This window comes from Saprolegnia parasitica (assembly GCF_000151545.1).
Source record: "Saprolegnia parasitica CBS 223.65 unplaced genomic scaffold supercont2.295, whole genome shotgun sequence".
NCBI lineage: Eukaryota > Oomycota > Saprolegniomycetes > Saprolegniales > Saprolegniaceae > Saprolegnia > Saprolegnia parasitica.
In genome coordinates this window covers 1-13,547 of record NW_012156689.1, presented here as the reverse complement: position 1 = coordinate 13,547, position 13,547 = coordinate 1, and the positions used below count along the sequence as shown (strand labels likewise).

General features: G+C 57.5%; 7 protein-coding genes across 7 annotated transcripts; 1 reads left to right on the top strand and 6 right to left on the bottom strand.

The window, feature by feature from the left end:
* Positions 1-52: 52 nt before the first annotated feature.
* On the bottom strand, positions 53-568 carry SPRG_16408 (hypothetical protein; the record flags this gene model as incomplete). The annotated part of the gene is made up of 1 exon (XM_012355732.1): positions 53-568. A coding segment is annotated over one exon (516 nt), but the record flags the coding sequence as incomplete, so codon positions are not given.
* A 61-nt stretch (positions 569-629) lies between these two features.
* Positions 630-1,276, bottom strand: SPRG_16407 (hypothetical protein; the record flags this gene model as incomplete). Its single annotated transcript, XM_012355731.1, has 1 exon — positions 630-1,276. A coding segment is annotated over one exon (647 nt), but the record flags the coding sequence as incomplete, so codon positions are not given.
* Positions 1,277-2,556: 1,280 nt separating this feature from the next.
* Positions 2,557-4,602, bottom strand: SPRG_16406 (hypothetical protein; the record flags this gene model as incomplete). The annotated part of the gene is made up of 2 exons (XM_012355730.1): positions 2,557-4,094; positions 4,143-4,602. The coding sequence occupies 2 exons, from the start codon at positions 4,600-4,602 to the stop codon at positions 2,557-2,559; spliced, it is 1,998 nt and encodes a 665-aa protein (XP_012211120.1).
* A 506-nt stretch (positions 4,603-5,108) lies between these two features.
* SPRG_16405 (hypothetical protein) lies at positions 5,109-6,393 on the top strand (the record flags this gene model as incomplete). The annotated part of the gene is made up of 10 exons (XM_012355729.1): positions 5,109-5,160; positions 5,211-5,282; positions 5,331-5,428; positions 5,476-5,569; positions 5,616-5,649; positions 5,699-5,766; positions 5,813-5,895; positions 5,942-6,049; positions 6,101-6,232; positions 6,279-6,393. The coding sequence occupies 10 exons, from the start codon at positions 5,109-5,111 to the stop codon at positions 6,390-6,392; spliced, it is 855 nt and encodes a 284-aa protein (XP_012211119.1). The 3' UTR covers position 6,393.
* Positions 6,394-7,519: 1,126 nt separating this feature from the next.
* On the bottom strand, positions 7,520-8,317 carry SPRG_16404 (hypothetical protein; the record flags this gene model as incomplete). Its single annotated transcript, XM_012355728.1, has 1 exon — positions 7,520-8,317. One exon carries the CDS (start codon positions 8,315-8,317, stop codon positions 7,520-7,522), a length of 798 nt encoding a protein of 265 aa, XP_012211118.1.
* A 2,071-nt stretch (positions 8,318-10,388) lies between these two features.
* Positions 10,389-11,760, bottom strand: SPRG_16403 (hypothetical protein; the record flags this gene model as incomplete). Its single annotated transcript, XM_012355727.1, has 10 exons — positions 11,629-11,760; positions 11,496-11,581; positions 11,367-11,442; positions 11,279-11,323; positions 11,148-11,227; positions 11,017-11,102; positions 10,867-10,966; positions 10,745-10,815; positions 10,578-10,689; positions 10,389-10,532 (listed from the first exon to the last, which is right to left on the bottom strand). The coding sequence occupies exons 1-10, from the start codon at positions 11,687-11,689 to the stop codon at positions 10,389-10,391; spliced, it is 861 nt and encodes a 286-aa protein (XP_012211117.1). The 5' UTR covers positions 11,690-11,760.
* A 690-nt stretch (positions 11,761-12,450) lies between these two features.
* Positions 12,451-13,131, bottom strand: SPRG_16402 (hypothetical protein; the record flags this gene model as incomplete). The annotated part of the gene is made up of 1 exon (XM_012355726.1): positions 12,451-13,131. One exon carries the CDS (start codon positions 13,129-13,131, stop codon positions 12,451-12,453), a length of 681 nt encoding a protein of 226 aa, XP_012211116.1.
* Between the last annotated feature and the right edge of the window lie 416 nt (positions 13,132-13,547).

Sequence of the window (13,547 nt, the reverse complement as noted above, 5' to 3'; positions counted from 1 at the left end):
GCGCCAGCATCGCGTCGAGAATCCCATCAAAGAGGTCCCCGAGGCGCGCGACCACGTCTGTATCGTGCGTCGCCACAAAGCGCTGCAACGCAAGTTGCATGCGGCGCGACCCAAGCGTTGTGGCGGTGCAGGCGCGGCCCAGCTCCAGATCGCAGCGCACAAGCAACAGCATCAAATCGAGCATCGCCGTGCCGTTGGCATCGTCGCCAGCGTCCACTTTCGCGAGCTGCGCTGCCAGAGCAGCCTCCGGGTCGGTGAGCGCCATCATCTTGATGGCACTGCCAACGTCCAGACGGTGCAGCCAACTGTCGAGACGGGCCGTGTGCACCGCGGCTTCCAGCAGAGATGCCACGTCCGGTGTCCCCACGAGTGCGAGCCACGCAGTGCGCACAAGGGTGGCCACGGCGGCGTACCCGGCCTTGCGCAGTACGTCCCAAACACCCACGAGCTGACGTGGCACATCGATGACATGCCACATTGCCTTGTCCGCAACCAGCTGGTGCTCAAAGAGGATGTAGCTTGGCGCGCGAGGCCCCGTGCACTCGAGACGCGTCGTGCGCTCGCACATCAACCCGTCCAGCCATACCGTGTCGACATCGATGCCCCACCCGTAGCTACACTCGCATTACGGAAGCGAGAGGTCGGCTGCAGGAATCGCCGTGCGCACAGCGTCGCTTGGCCCGAGGTGCTCGAACGTGTGCTCGACCACCTTGCACAAGACGCCACCGAGCTCAAAGCTGCCGCAGCGCACGTGCGACCCGTAGGTGGCCAGAAAGGCCCGCGCGAGTGCTGGCGACGTCACAGTAGCCGCATCACGCGCCGCGTCACACGACAGTCGCAGCGACTCGGCGCGCAGCGGCATCGACGCAGTGGGCACGTACGAGTAGGCCACGTGCACGGCCGCCTTCACACGCTGCGCAGGGCTACTTGGTACGCTCTCCGTCTCGGGCCGACTGTGGGTCGCGAAGTTAGCGCAAAAGTCGCGCGCCGCCGAGCCCGACTCAAACCAATGGCCTCCGACCCGAGGGCGCGACGTCGGGGCGACCAGGACACTGTCGGACGGCGGCTGCAAGAATGGCTTGCTCGGTGAATCGCCAGGTAGCCCCAGACGCAGCCCGTAGAGCACAATCCCTCCGCTGGCGCGTGCAACCACCTCGACGTCCGAGAGCGGCGCGGCGGGGGTCGAGAGTGCCCCTTGCGACTTTGAGAGCACTGTATCGAGTGTCGTGAGACGTCGAAGCAGCGTCGGCGCGTCGCTTAGCTTGGCCACGTCCATCGTCCATTGCGTCAAGCCGAGCGAGGTCATCGCGGCATCAAATGCATCGATTGTCGGCAGTGGAAAGGCGTCGTCCTTGCCGAGACCGAGTCGCAACGCTGCCTCCAGCTCGTGCAAGGCGTCAGTGGCGATTGCGAGTGTTGCCGCAAGGCTTCTCGGTGGTTGCATCGTCTTGAGAGGCATCGCAGAAAGCAACTCGACGTGGTCGGCTCGAAGCAAATGCGGTTGTGAGCGGTGCTTCAGGGACGAGTTGGATTGCCCCGTTGGGCAGTAAGCCCAAAGCCCAACGGTGCTACCGGGACGTTTTGTGACCATGCTATTCGTTTGGTTACCACAGCAAGCGAGGGCGTTTCCAGACGCCTTCTGGGCAGCTAGTACAGTATGGACAGAACCTTGTAGACAACAGGGTCCTGTCCATACTTACTGAGAGCTACTTGTCCATGCTTGTCCATCATGGTTACCGCCAGATCCCGCCAGATGGACATTTGTTAAGCAGGATGATCCATACAATCCGTTTACACAAGTCGGAAGCTTGCGGCTAACAAGTCATGCTGCTCACGCCACAGACAACGTTCGCGGCGTTCGTAGACGGAGGCCTCCGCGGGTCCAAGAGTCTGCAAGTAGCGCAGTACCTTCTTGTGGCCGCTGTGAACCGCTGCTTCTTGAACAAATGCCGTCCATCCAAAGCCATAGACGTCGTGCAAATGCCGGAGCATGTCGAGGCGGCCGTGGGACGCTGCGCGGATCATCATGCGCTCCAAGACGCGAGCTGGCAGCGTCGTTGGTAGTTGGAAAGCACCGTTAACAAGCGCCAAGATGTCGAGGCTCCCGCTGTGTGCGGTGGCCACGAGCAGCATGTACATTGTACAGCGAAATATCGATGTCTGGGTTTGCGCCAAAGTTTTCACGGTGTCGCCAACAGCGCTGTAATACTTGGTCGTCAATCAGTGTCGAAGACTGGAAGAAGTTGATAGACGTCTCATGTTCAGACAGATGCAATCGACCTCCGTGCACGAGGTTGAGATTGAGCTCATGGGTGGCGCAGAAGGTCGTAGTAGACGCACCCTGAAACTCAAAGTCAATGGCCGCGATCTCGGACAACGACGGCGCACCGGAAGGTCTCTCCGGCAACGTAAATTACGTACGCGGATCGATATGCTTTCATTTGGAAAACGATGATTGAAGGGAATGCGACAGGCAAATGCATTGGACGACATTTATGGAGGCTTAACACTACAGTACTGAATCAAACACACCAATTGAGTTCGCGCCGTTCTGCGTTACTGCGTCGAGCGCTTGCGCTTCTTTGCGAGCAGGTGCGTGAGCTGCGCCTTGAGCTCGGCGTCACAGACCAATGAGATCGCGTCCGTTGTCTTACGATGACCAATGGTGAGGGCCAGAGCCCAGTCGACCACCTCGCCAGCCTTCAGTAACGTGGTCGCCCGCGCAGCCACGCTTGGTGCCAGCTCGATCCTTTGGTTGACCTTCTTGAATTGGTACGTGAGCTCGGTCGTGATGAGCCGGAGCGTCGTCGAGCGACGGCGGTCAGGCAGCGCGACGAGGATCAAGAGGAAGACGACGTTGTCGAGATGGTTGGTGGAGCCCATGCAGAACGGCAGCAAGAGCTTGCTCTCGGACACATGCGATCGACGACCGGCAATCTTGAGGAGGCAGTCGCGAGGCTTGCCAATGCCGGCGGTGAGGAGGAAACGCACCACCTCTGTCTTGCGAGTGTTCACGGCCGTTTGAAGCAGCTCGTCGTGGCGACGGAGCTCTGGCTGCCGCTGTAAGATAACCGAGGCGAGATCGAGTTTGCCGAAGCATAGCGCCGCCTTGAGCGCATCGATCGAGATGTCTTGCATGCAGCTACCCAAGAGATAGTCCACCACGGTCCACGCATTCGCTTCGATCGCATGCTTGAGCACGTCATTCTCGTGAGAGCAAGTGGACGTGCGCTCGTGGAGGAACTGGACGAGTGGCAGGTTGTTTCCCGAGCACGCAAAGACCATCCAGTCGTCGCCCCAGGACGCGCCATGGTCGACCAAAAGCTGCACGACGCCAAGCATTTCGGGCTTGCGAAAGTACTCAACGGGAACATCTGGCGTCGCGGTCGGGAACGGGTAGCCAAGCGAGAGGAGGTACTCTGCCATGCGCAGATGACCACCCGCAAGCGCCTTCTGAACGACGATGTCCCGGGTGCAGCCTTCGTCTCGGTTGGTCAACAGAAACTGGACGACCGGAAGATTGCCCCATGCCACTGCCTCATCGACGGCGTTGACCGTGCAGTCAAACGTGCCAAGGCTGTGCAGGTACTGCACGACGTCGAGGCCTGCACTGCCTGCCGCCCCGTCAAAGATACCGTGCGATGCACCTTCGGTGCGGTGCTCGATGAGGAACCGAACGACGTTGAAATGACCGTTGATAATGGCGTACTCGAGCGCGTAGACTGAGCAGCCTTCCGTGCGGTTCTTGTGCAGGAACTGGACGACGTCCAGATGACCTTCGGCGGCGGCGAAGTCCATGGCGTCTACCGAGCACGCGAAACCTCGTTCGTGAAGCGTTTGCACCAACGGCAAAAAGCCTTGGATCGCGACATCGTCCAAGAGGCTCGGGTAGTGTAGCCACGGAAAGGTGTCGAGAGCGAGCGTCGCGTTCGCGAGCGTCGACTGATAGATCGCGTGCCGCATGTCGTAGGAGGTCAAGTCGTCCGGGCGCAGACCAAAACGCTCCAGCAAGACCACGCCCTTTGCGTCGTCTCGGGAGAGCATTTTGGGCATCGCTGTTAGTGTAAAGTACGAGGCGCGCTGGACAGAGCCATCTACATCCAAAGTTACGATCCACGCAGCACACGGAAGCTGCAACGCACCATCAGCGACATGGATGCGTCGACGCAGCTTGGGGACGGTCGCTCGTAGGTCCAAGAGAAGCTCGACAATCTCGAGGCGATGTTCTGAGAAAGCTACGAGAATCGCGTCTTCGGAGGCGAGGTCGGGCCGGCACCGGACAATGCGCTTGGTAAGGTGCAAGAGGCCTTCAGCGATCGCCACGTGCAGCGGCAGACGAGCGTCCCACTGAGAGTCATCAAGACCATACGCTAAGGCGCAGATTTTGTCATTCGCCTCGCCTGCCCACGCGGCGCCGGGTGCAAAAGTTGAGCGGAACGACGCATCGCAATTGTAGATTTGGTCGCGGGCATCAAACTCGAGCAGCTCGTTGCAGGCGGCAAAGGCCATGCGCACGTCGTCGTAGACGCCAACCTGGTAGCCAAAGACGATGGCTGCGATCTCGGGCTGACCGAGCACGACGCTGCGGAAGGTCGCGGCCATGCTCAAGCTGAAGGCCGATTTTAAACTCAACTGCATCCGGACATCACCGGCGCTTTTATCCGGATATTCCGACGATTGTTCACGGGCATCTTGGATTTGAAGCTGCCTTGCCTTGTCAACATAGCTGCTTCAATCCATGGGAATACGAACAACGCCGAGCGACTACTAGTAGCTACGACTAGAATAGAGTCAACAACAACGAGCTAGACGACCGACAGGACGTTTTCCTACTGAATGGTTGCAGCAACAGCCTTCTCTTACGCAGCAGAAAATCGCGCAACGATGCTCCAGTCCATCCACCAGTTGTCATAGTTTGCAGGAAAAAGTTAGAATTCGGGTCACAGGTCCTGTTTTGTGTTGCGACGCCGATAGCAGTGTGCTGAAGAGTCAAAATGGCGTGAATTTCAACGCACACTATATTTAGAATTTTAGAGTCTGTATCGTGCCAGGACATGCATTTAGTGTGAGCCAGATATATTCGAGCTTCGCACGGATCCGGCAGACGCATGGCCGCGGACCACAGCTTTGACGCGCTCGGGCTCGCGCCGTCCGTGCTGGGTACGTCGCTTCATCTCCATCCAGCCGACGGATCACACGGCCTCGTGCAGCGGCGCTGCGGCGAGCGGGCTTTGACTCGACCAAGGCCGTCGAAGCCTTTAGCTCGCGCGAGCTCGCCAACGGTACGCCTGCCTTGGCCATTAGACGACGCGCTTATGGCCCTTGGCTAGTCGCCAAGATCTCGTTCCAGGAGGCGTCGCGCGTGCTCACAGCCATCAAGGGCCCCCGCGGCGCGACCCTCGGGCTCTCGGCTTTCGACGTCTTGGCGGTACGCCGCTTCAACCCGTGGCCAACAGCAACTGCATCTGCGTGTAGCAACTCGACGCCCACCCGCCGATACGAACGTTCGTGCCTGGGCTCGACGATGTGCTCGGCGGTGGCATTCCCATTGGCGAAATCACCGAAATCTGTACGCGCTCCTACATCGACGAGGCGTCATGTATGGACTCTATTAGGCGGCACGCCGGGTGTCGGGAAGACGCAGCTCGCGTATACGACTGCCGAAGGTCGATTGCGATGCTGATATGACCATGCGTAGTATCCAGATTGCTCTTGGCGCGCAGTGCCCCGCCGCCGACGGGGTGCCCTTCCAGAGCATCTACATTGGTGCGTGCTCCATGTCTCGTCATCTGGTACTTATGGTCGATGATAGACTCGGAGGGCAGCTTTATGATCCATCGCGCAGCAGCCATGGCAGCATGCCTTGTCGACGATGTGCCCGAGTTGCAGCCGCTGGTGCGCTTCCCTTCATTACATATGACGAGACCAACAACCACGTTAGGACCGCGATGGCCTTCTTCGGGGCTTGACGTACTACCGTGTTCACGACTTTCAAGAGCAGTACGAGGTGCTCGCATCGCTCGTCAACGTCCTGGCAGCCACGTCGTCGGTAAAAAGACCACGTGGAATGTGCAGAGACGCGTAAAACCTGCCGGTTTAGATCCGCGTCGTCCTCGTCGACAGCATTGCCTTTCACTGTCGGCATGGCTTTGACGACATGACGGGACGAGCGCGGATGCTGCACAACATGTCCCTCGTACTCCGGAAGCTCGTGCAGGACTTTCCGGTTGCCGTACGTGCATCCAAGCACAGAGATGACGATGGAGATGGGTTTGTAGGTGGTCTTGATCAACCACGTGACCACGTCGCTCCACCACGGATCCGACATTGACGGCTCCAACATCGTGCCGGCGCTCGGTAGACCCGACTCTTCCTTTTCGTGTGGCGTCTGAGAGGTGGATGCAGGCGAGTCGTGGTCGTTCTCGATTACGAATCGCATCATGCTGCGCTGGGAGGTACGAGTTCAGGACGATTCTGACGACGATTGGTCATTCTTTCGATCGGGTGTAGCATCAAATACGGGTCGCGCAGGTTGTCAAGTCGACGTCGCTCGCCCAAGCCAGTGTGCGCTTTGATGGTCAGATCTGATTTGCCGAGAGTGATTTGGTGTTATGTGATGCCTAGTCACGGAACGCGGCGTGCGCAGTGGCGAGCGCAAGCGCAGTCGAGGCAACAGCGACGACGAGGCTATTGATTAAGACACCCTCGATCTTTGTTTTGTCGCGACTTGGCTGCTACAATGTACGCACGCAAGTCCATGCAGCATGTAACAAGCGTCGGATTCGGAATGAGAAGTGTGCCAACCCAAGGAAACAAACAACACAGGTGTTTGCGCATTGGCAAGAGGAGCAGTAGAACACGGCGTCCGTTGCTGCATTATGGTGCTGACGGAAAACAGTAGATTGCTTCGAGCTGGGTCATCGACAAATATTCACGCATAATATTATCCGATTTTGGAGGGACATGAAAACGGCGCATAGCGACCGTGTTTTCTGGTGTTCCGGGTTAGAGCTGGGTTAGGGTTGACCGACATGCGCCATGTCGGTCGCATGGACGGCCCCTCGATATTTTTCGAGCTTGCACTCTTGTATTTGCATCAGAAAGGGCTGTGGCTTAGCGAAGGCGCTCTCAACGGCGTGATCGACACCCTATCTGCGGGCAACTCCACACTTCTTGACAAAGTAGTATTTCAACAGGTGGAGAATGATCTACGAGTGTCGTACCGATGTTGCTATCCCACGATGCTAGTTACACTAGGTATCATCCCTGCATTAATGCAGCCAGCGATCTGAATTGGTGTCGAGTATGTGCACGAAGAGATGGAAAGCACATAAGGAAGCGTTGGTGTGCGTTGGATGCCTTTGTTGCTGTTGTTCATAGCTGATAGGTATCGTCGCAGCCATTCTCGAAGTGTGAAATCCGACTGCCCAAATACTAATGTGCGAATCAAGGACACGACCAACGCAGAGGACCCGGGTATTAACACAACACATATTACTATCCTTATCCATTGTTGCTGTTAGGCGGGAGTGTGCGGAACGGCCTCGGCCATCGCTTTCCGAGCTTTCGCAACGCCACATAGCACCCAGAGACGCACACAGAGGAGCAGCAAGAAGGCAGCGAGGGCGTCCGAGGCGATCGCGACGGCCACAATATACATGCGGGCAGCCGACATGAGCGTGTGGCCAAAGCACGCATCGAACGACGGGTTCAAGTAGGACGTCGAATAGTGGAAAAAAGCGGTCATCGAGCACGTGCTGGACACGCGCCCGTTCTTCTTTCCGATGCAGTCGGTTGTGCGGACGCAGTAGACGCCGGTGGGCTTGGGCACATTTATGGGGCACGTGGCATGAATCCAGCGCTCAAGCGCATTGGATTTGATCGGATCAAAGCCGGAGAGCGCGGCGCAACCACGGCAGAGAGTGGAGAGATCACTGAGTAGCGACTCGTTGTGCAGCAGGCTCGTCTGGTTGACGGTAGCGCAGAAGCTGGTGATGGTCGTCGTCGATGTCACCGTGACGTTGAGGAACGTTGCTGGAGGCGCCGAGAAAGTGGGCGCGATTTCAGCCGGCACGTTCAGGTTGCGCCACATGTTAGGAAACAAAACGGTCTCGACCAGCGGCAAGGCGCTAAAGAAGCGGTGGCCTTCACTCACGCAAAACGCGTCCGTGAATGCATTCGCCGCGTCTTTGGGGTACGCATCGCTTAAGAGTTCCGACCAGCAGGACCAGCTCCTGAGCGTTTCTAGGTGCTCGTATTTGCGAACCGTCTCCAAGGCATAGTACGCCTCCATGTGGTGGTGGTGTATCGTGAGCATCGGCGCGATCTCGATCGCGTTGGTGTTGATAGAAATGACCTGGATGGCGCGCTGCGGTGTAGAACAGACTGTGTACCAGCTCGTCAAAGGTCGTGGAGTACGGCCAAAGCCATCGTGGTAAATGAGGTCCTTTGGTCGTTGGCTCGAAAAGCAATTCTGATGACGCTCGTGTCCATCGAAGTAGCTGCTGACCACGCGACACCTTTCTGAATCTAATTGATCGATCCAAGAGACCGCAGTAGGTCAGTAGAAGCTTGCCGCAATGACGTATTGCGTGCCTGGTATCGATAAGCTAGTACCCATTCCAATACTGGTAGGAACCTCTGGTTACACCAGCCCACGGGGGATTCATTGTCTGTCCGTCTGTCAGTCTGTCTGCCTGTCTGTCTGTCTCCGTGTCCGCGGCTGCAATGATTGGTAGAAATTCAAAAGATACTTTCTTCGCGGGGTGTCGCTGAAGCTCTCCCATTAGTCAAAATTCCCTGAAACAACCGACGTTATCTTGGCGCCGTGTTGCTTGAGCTCTGTGGCGTTGCGCTCTGTGACGTTGCGCCGGGGTTGTCTGTGTGCACCACCATCTCAGAAAAGCATGCACGCAACACAGGCGAGCGACACGTGAAGAGAAGGCTGCGCGGCTCCGAAAGCAGCGCCAGGGCAAATCCAACGCACGCGCCGCTCAAACGGCGAGCGACACGCCGACGCAAAAGGCTAAGCGGCTCGCGGGCACATTCTCTGTCCGTTTACAACGTTGTTGTCTCCTCGTCCCACGTGATGTGCGTCCCTCGCCATCTGCTTGACCACGTGTCCAAAGATCTGCCTGCGGTTCTTGATAGTATAACCCTCGCGCCGTCGTCATAGCTGCACTTGCCAACACAACTTGAATCGGCCAATGCCACCACAGCAAGTCGTGGGAAGGGGACCGGTCGACAATTTCGAATTCAACTACCTCGTTCTCGCCTTCAACGGCCACTTGCAACTCAACATGTCCTTCGCATTCCTCGAGCATTGCACGAGGCGCCCGCAGCGATGTGCCCGGACCCAGCATCACGCTGGCTTTCCTGGCAGCAAGCAGCGTCAAAAAAGCCTGGCGAACAGCCTTGCCGATAACACGCAAGATGCGGTCACAAACTGCATGCCCTGCAACTCACAACCTTCGCATAACACAAATGAGCGACGCGGAAGACACATGCTTCAGGTCTTTCGCACTTCCATCGACTCCATTGCTCAACGTTACCTCGAAAATAGGTTTCCTACCAGCTCACTCCGCAGGAACCTAGTTAAATCACAGGGTAAAAATTGTGTTGCAACAAATCAATGCCAACAATGTAGCATACAACTGACGCGAGGCAAGGATACGAGGTGCTACTGTACGCTAATGAGGCAGGTCCTGCGCCTTGGCCGATGCCTTGATATCGAAGGGCCAGATGCGCTGGACTGCGCCGAGGACGAAGGCGGCGACATTGCTCATGCGACTGCTGCAACTCGTTGTGACCGATTCCGCTCCCTGGCAACACCCAAAACGTGAAACACCAGACAAAGGGAGGACATACTCCGTAAACACCGGATAGTGTACTACAAAGCAGAACGGAAAGTGACAGCTAAGCTACGTCTACTGACTGCTGCCAAAGGATGTACAGTCCCCTAGAAACGGGCTTCTCCCGTAAGTCTAAACATGCAAACACACATCGCCTTGTCTCGGCCTAGTGGTGTTGACGTGGGCTAGGTTCACACCCAGTGCCCCACCACTGTATGCGACCAACGTCACACTCGTCCGGTCGTGCCCGCGATGGTCCAAGGCGAAACCATCGCGTCGTGGCCGGTTGTAGCTAACGAGCGTTCGCGTTGAGAGCTAATACATTGTTGGTTGGATCGACCTTGCACCACGAATTGGTTGTGACCCAACATTTGAATCAACCAACTCTTGCCTCCATATGCTTCAGTCTTCATGATTTGATCCAAAATGACCACACGCCCACGTCATTCGTTCCGCGTGAGCCATCAGCACCACCTGCAGGTGGATTGCAGCACCAGGTCGAGTAGAAAAGTAAGCGTAAGAAATGGTTCATGTGCATCAATTGTGCAGCATCGATCGGATGTGTCGCGGCGTGCTGCTGTCGTTGCCGTGGCGACTGGCAAACTTGATGGCGTCCAGCAGCTGCGTGCACGCTGGCAGCGTCTTGCGTCCATCGACCAGCGCTCGAAGACAGCGTTTGACCTACGCAGTCCATCGGCAATCTCACGCGAACCGCCGGCTCGATACCTTGAGCGGCGACGACGCTGCAAAGACGCCTTGGGCGAGGCTATGGTCCAAGACCAAGATCGTCGCCGCCATCGCGCGCATGCAGTAGACAGCTTGCGCTGCGTCCAGCGACCTACGTTGCACATCCATCACCCCTACGACTATGTAGTACGGTATGGTCGACGTACGCCGACTTGGTCGATAGCGTCGCGTAGGCCGCGTGGGCGACAGATGCCAGCGCGGTCGCTGCGTCGGGGTGCTACCGTAGCGCAGCACATCAGTTCTAAAAGACTTTTGTGGTCGAGCGTACGTGCAACAAGGTATCGGCAATGGCGCGGCCGAGGAGCTTGATCGCAGGCATGTGCTCACCGAGGAAGAGGGAGAGCGCGTTTACTTGCGTCTCTGAAATCCTAAAAAAATGAAGTCGACACACTGGACATCCTATGATCCTCAAGTGTACTCGTGCATCGCATTCTCCTTCTTGGCGGAGGATGCGAGATGCCGTCGGTAGAGACTCACGTCGTTCTGCACGCGGGGCGTCATGGCCTATAGAAATGTCTGTTGTCGCAACGGCGGCACGCGAATCTCAACCTTGAAATTGTCAAAGGCGAGAGCAAAGATGCAGATATCGGCCACTCTCTGCAGCTGCTCGCGCTGGTTTGCGCTGGTAGCTAACACAAGACATGCTGCTCCGACCATGTTACTTGGATGCTACTACGTACTCTCTGGTGCTGCCAGAGCCAGCAAGAGCTGGGGCAGAATCGCGCCTACCACATCCAGGCTCGCACTCGTCCATGATAAGCGACGTACCATGGTGCATCGCCACCAAGTACACTTTGTGGAGGAGTGCTACGTTGGCCTCGAGTGGTCGTGGTCGCTCCGAGGCCTGTTGGATCATAGCACATCAAGAAGGCCAACGGCTACAAGTCGCAAGCGAACCTGGTTGGGCGGCTCAGCTTCGTAGGCTTGCAGCTGCAGCATGAGACCCTCGGCGACGTCGTCGGTGCTCGTTCGCGTCGGCGCTTCTACAAACCGAGGGTCCTCTCTTGTGCTTGCTCGAGCAGCCTCGCACCATCGTCTGGGAGCAGGAGCAGCTTGGCCTTGGTCGTCTTGGACGCATGTACGTTGCCCATGGTCACGGGTTCGATACTCGTGCGAGCAGCGGTTTCAGAGATATTGGATATGTCTCCGTCGCTTTGGCTCGTGCATCCGCCATCCTATCTCATGCATCTCGCCATGATGACGTCGTCGTGGCCAGAGGTTAATGATCGGCCCGAAGCGTAATGCAGCGCACTATGTGAGAGCCAACCCGCAACTGCCTTCAACGCCGCCGACGCGCCGCTGACGCAATCCACATATAGTACGATTGATCGTTCTATCTGTCGTATCAAAGGCGTTGCATGGCGTAGCACCGCATGAGATCGCGTCGCATCCTGCGCATCTCACGCTGAAGGTAGTTAGGCGCCAAATGAGAGCTTTTTGGACTGTCATTGCTGCCAAGAAGCGGTAGCATCTCCAGCGAGCGAGTACTCGATGCACGCCTGCAGCCTCTCGACCCGATCGTCCAATCTCGGAGCGCTCACTACTTGGTGTAATCTTGGAGACAAGCATTTCCCGCTTCGCGTGTGAGCTTGTGAGCTTGCATTGCAAGATGCATCGTCTGCAGGATCCAGATTGGTGTGGCCAGTGGTCTCACCCAGTGTGCTGCACCCACCCCAGTAACGTGTTCTTCGCATGCCATGCGCTTCTGCAGCTCCTCCGCTACATGCCCGCCTGGATACGGGACCGGAATCGAAGAGCGAAGATCCACTCGAAGATCCGGTTGGTATTTGTGGTCGGTGCCACTGCGAGGATTCGGCAACAGCCAAGCAAGGACGAGATGGCGACAACGCGGCTACAGCTCGATGCGCTCTAGGCCAGGCGGGTGCGGGACGACGCCGTCGGCGTTGCTATGGTCCGTGGCGTGCTTGGCGATCTTGTAGTGCTGCGTGCAAACGCCATCGACCTTGCCGAGACGCTTGCATGTGGGGACGCTGCAGAGCAGATGCTGGCGGTGCTGGTTGCACAAGCCGCCGCCGCGGTCCTTGTTGAAGCAGCCCGCGGCCGCGCAGAGAACAAAGCCGCCGTGCATTGAACAGCGCTTGCCACGCTGCGCTCGCATGTGGCAGCCTGGCTGCATGCAGAGCTGGCCACCGCCGTGCGCGATGCACTTGCCGCCGGCTTGGGAGCTTTTGCTACAGCCTCGCACCAAGCAGCGCGGGCCACCGCCGTGCTTCTTGCAGAGGCCATGGCTTTGTGCAGCGACGTTGCAGCCCGGGACGGTACACGCCTTGCCGCCACCGTGACTGACGCACCGGTTCGTTCCGCGCGACGATGCTCGCTTGCAGCGCGGGTAGTCGCACTGCTTCCTGCCTGTCTGCTCTACCTGGCGTCGCGGGTGGCGGTAGCCAGCGCTCGGCAACGCGTCCTGCGGCTGTGGGCAGCTAGTGTTGTCCTGGACCTCGTCGTCGTTGCTGCTACTGACGAGGATGAACGATATGACCATGCGAGGGTGCTGGGTTGCGTTCGGGGGCATGGGGGCTTGCCGCTGATGTCTGCAAATCGAGGACTAATTTGTTAGTGTCTGAAACAATAAAAAACACATGTACTGTATAAAACACCTCTCGAAAAATGCCGTTCATTCAACATGACGGCGGCTCGTTCCTCGACACGCGTTCAGTAGCATGTACCGACGGCTGTCGAGACTGTCGCTCGTGTTGCGATGGCAATGCTGTCTGCTTTCTTTCGTCGGTCGGCGGTGCTTCGATCCTCGGTATGCGCCAGTAGTAGACAAAAACATCTGAAATTCATCACTTCATGCTCGTTCAACGCGCATACCGCTCACAAAAAGCAGCATCGAGCGGTTCCACGCTGTGCAGCAAAGCATCCTTGTTTCGTCCTAGCAGTCCTACCAATCAAGATGACGCGCACTCGTGTTGGCCATGTCTGCGG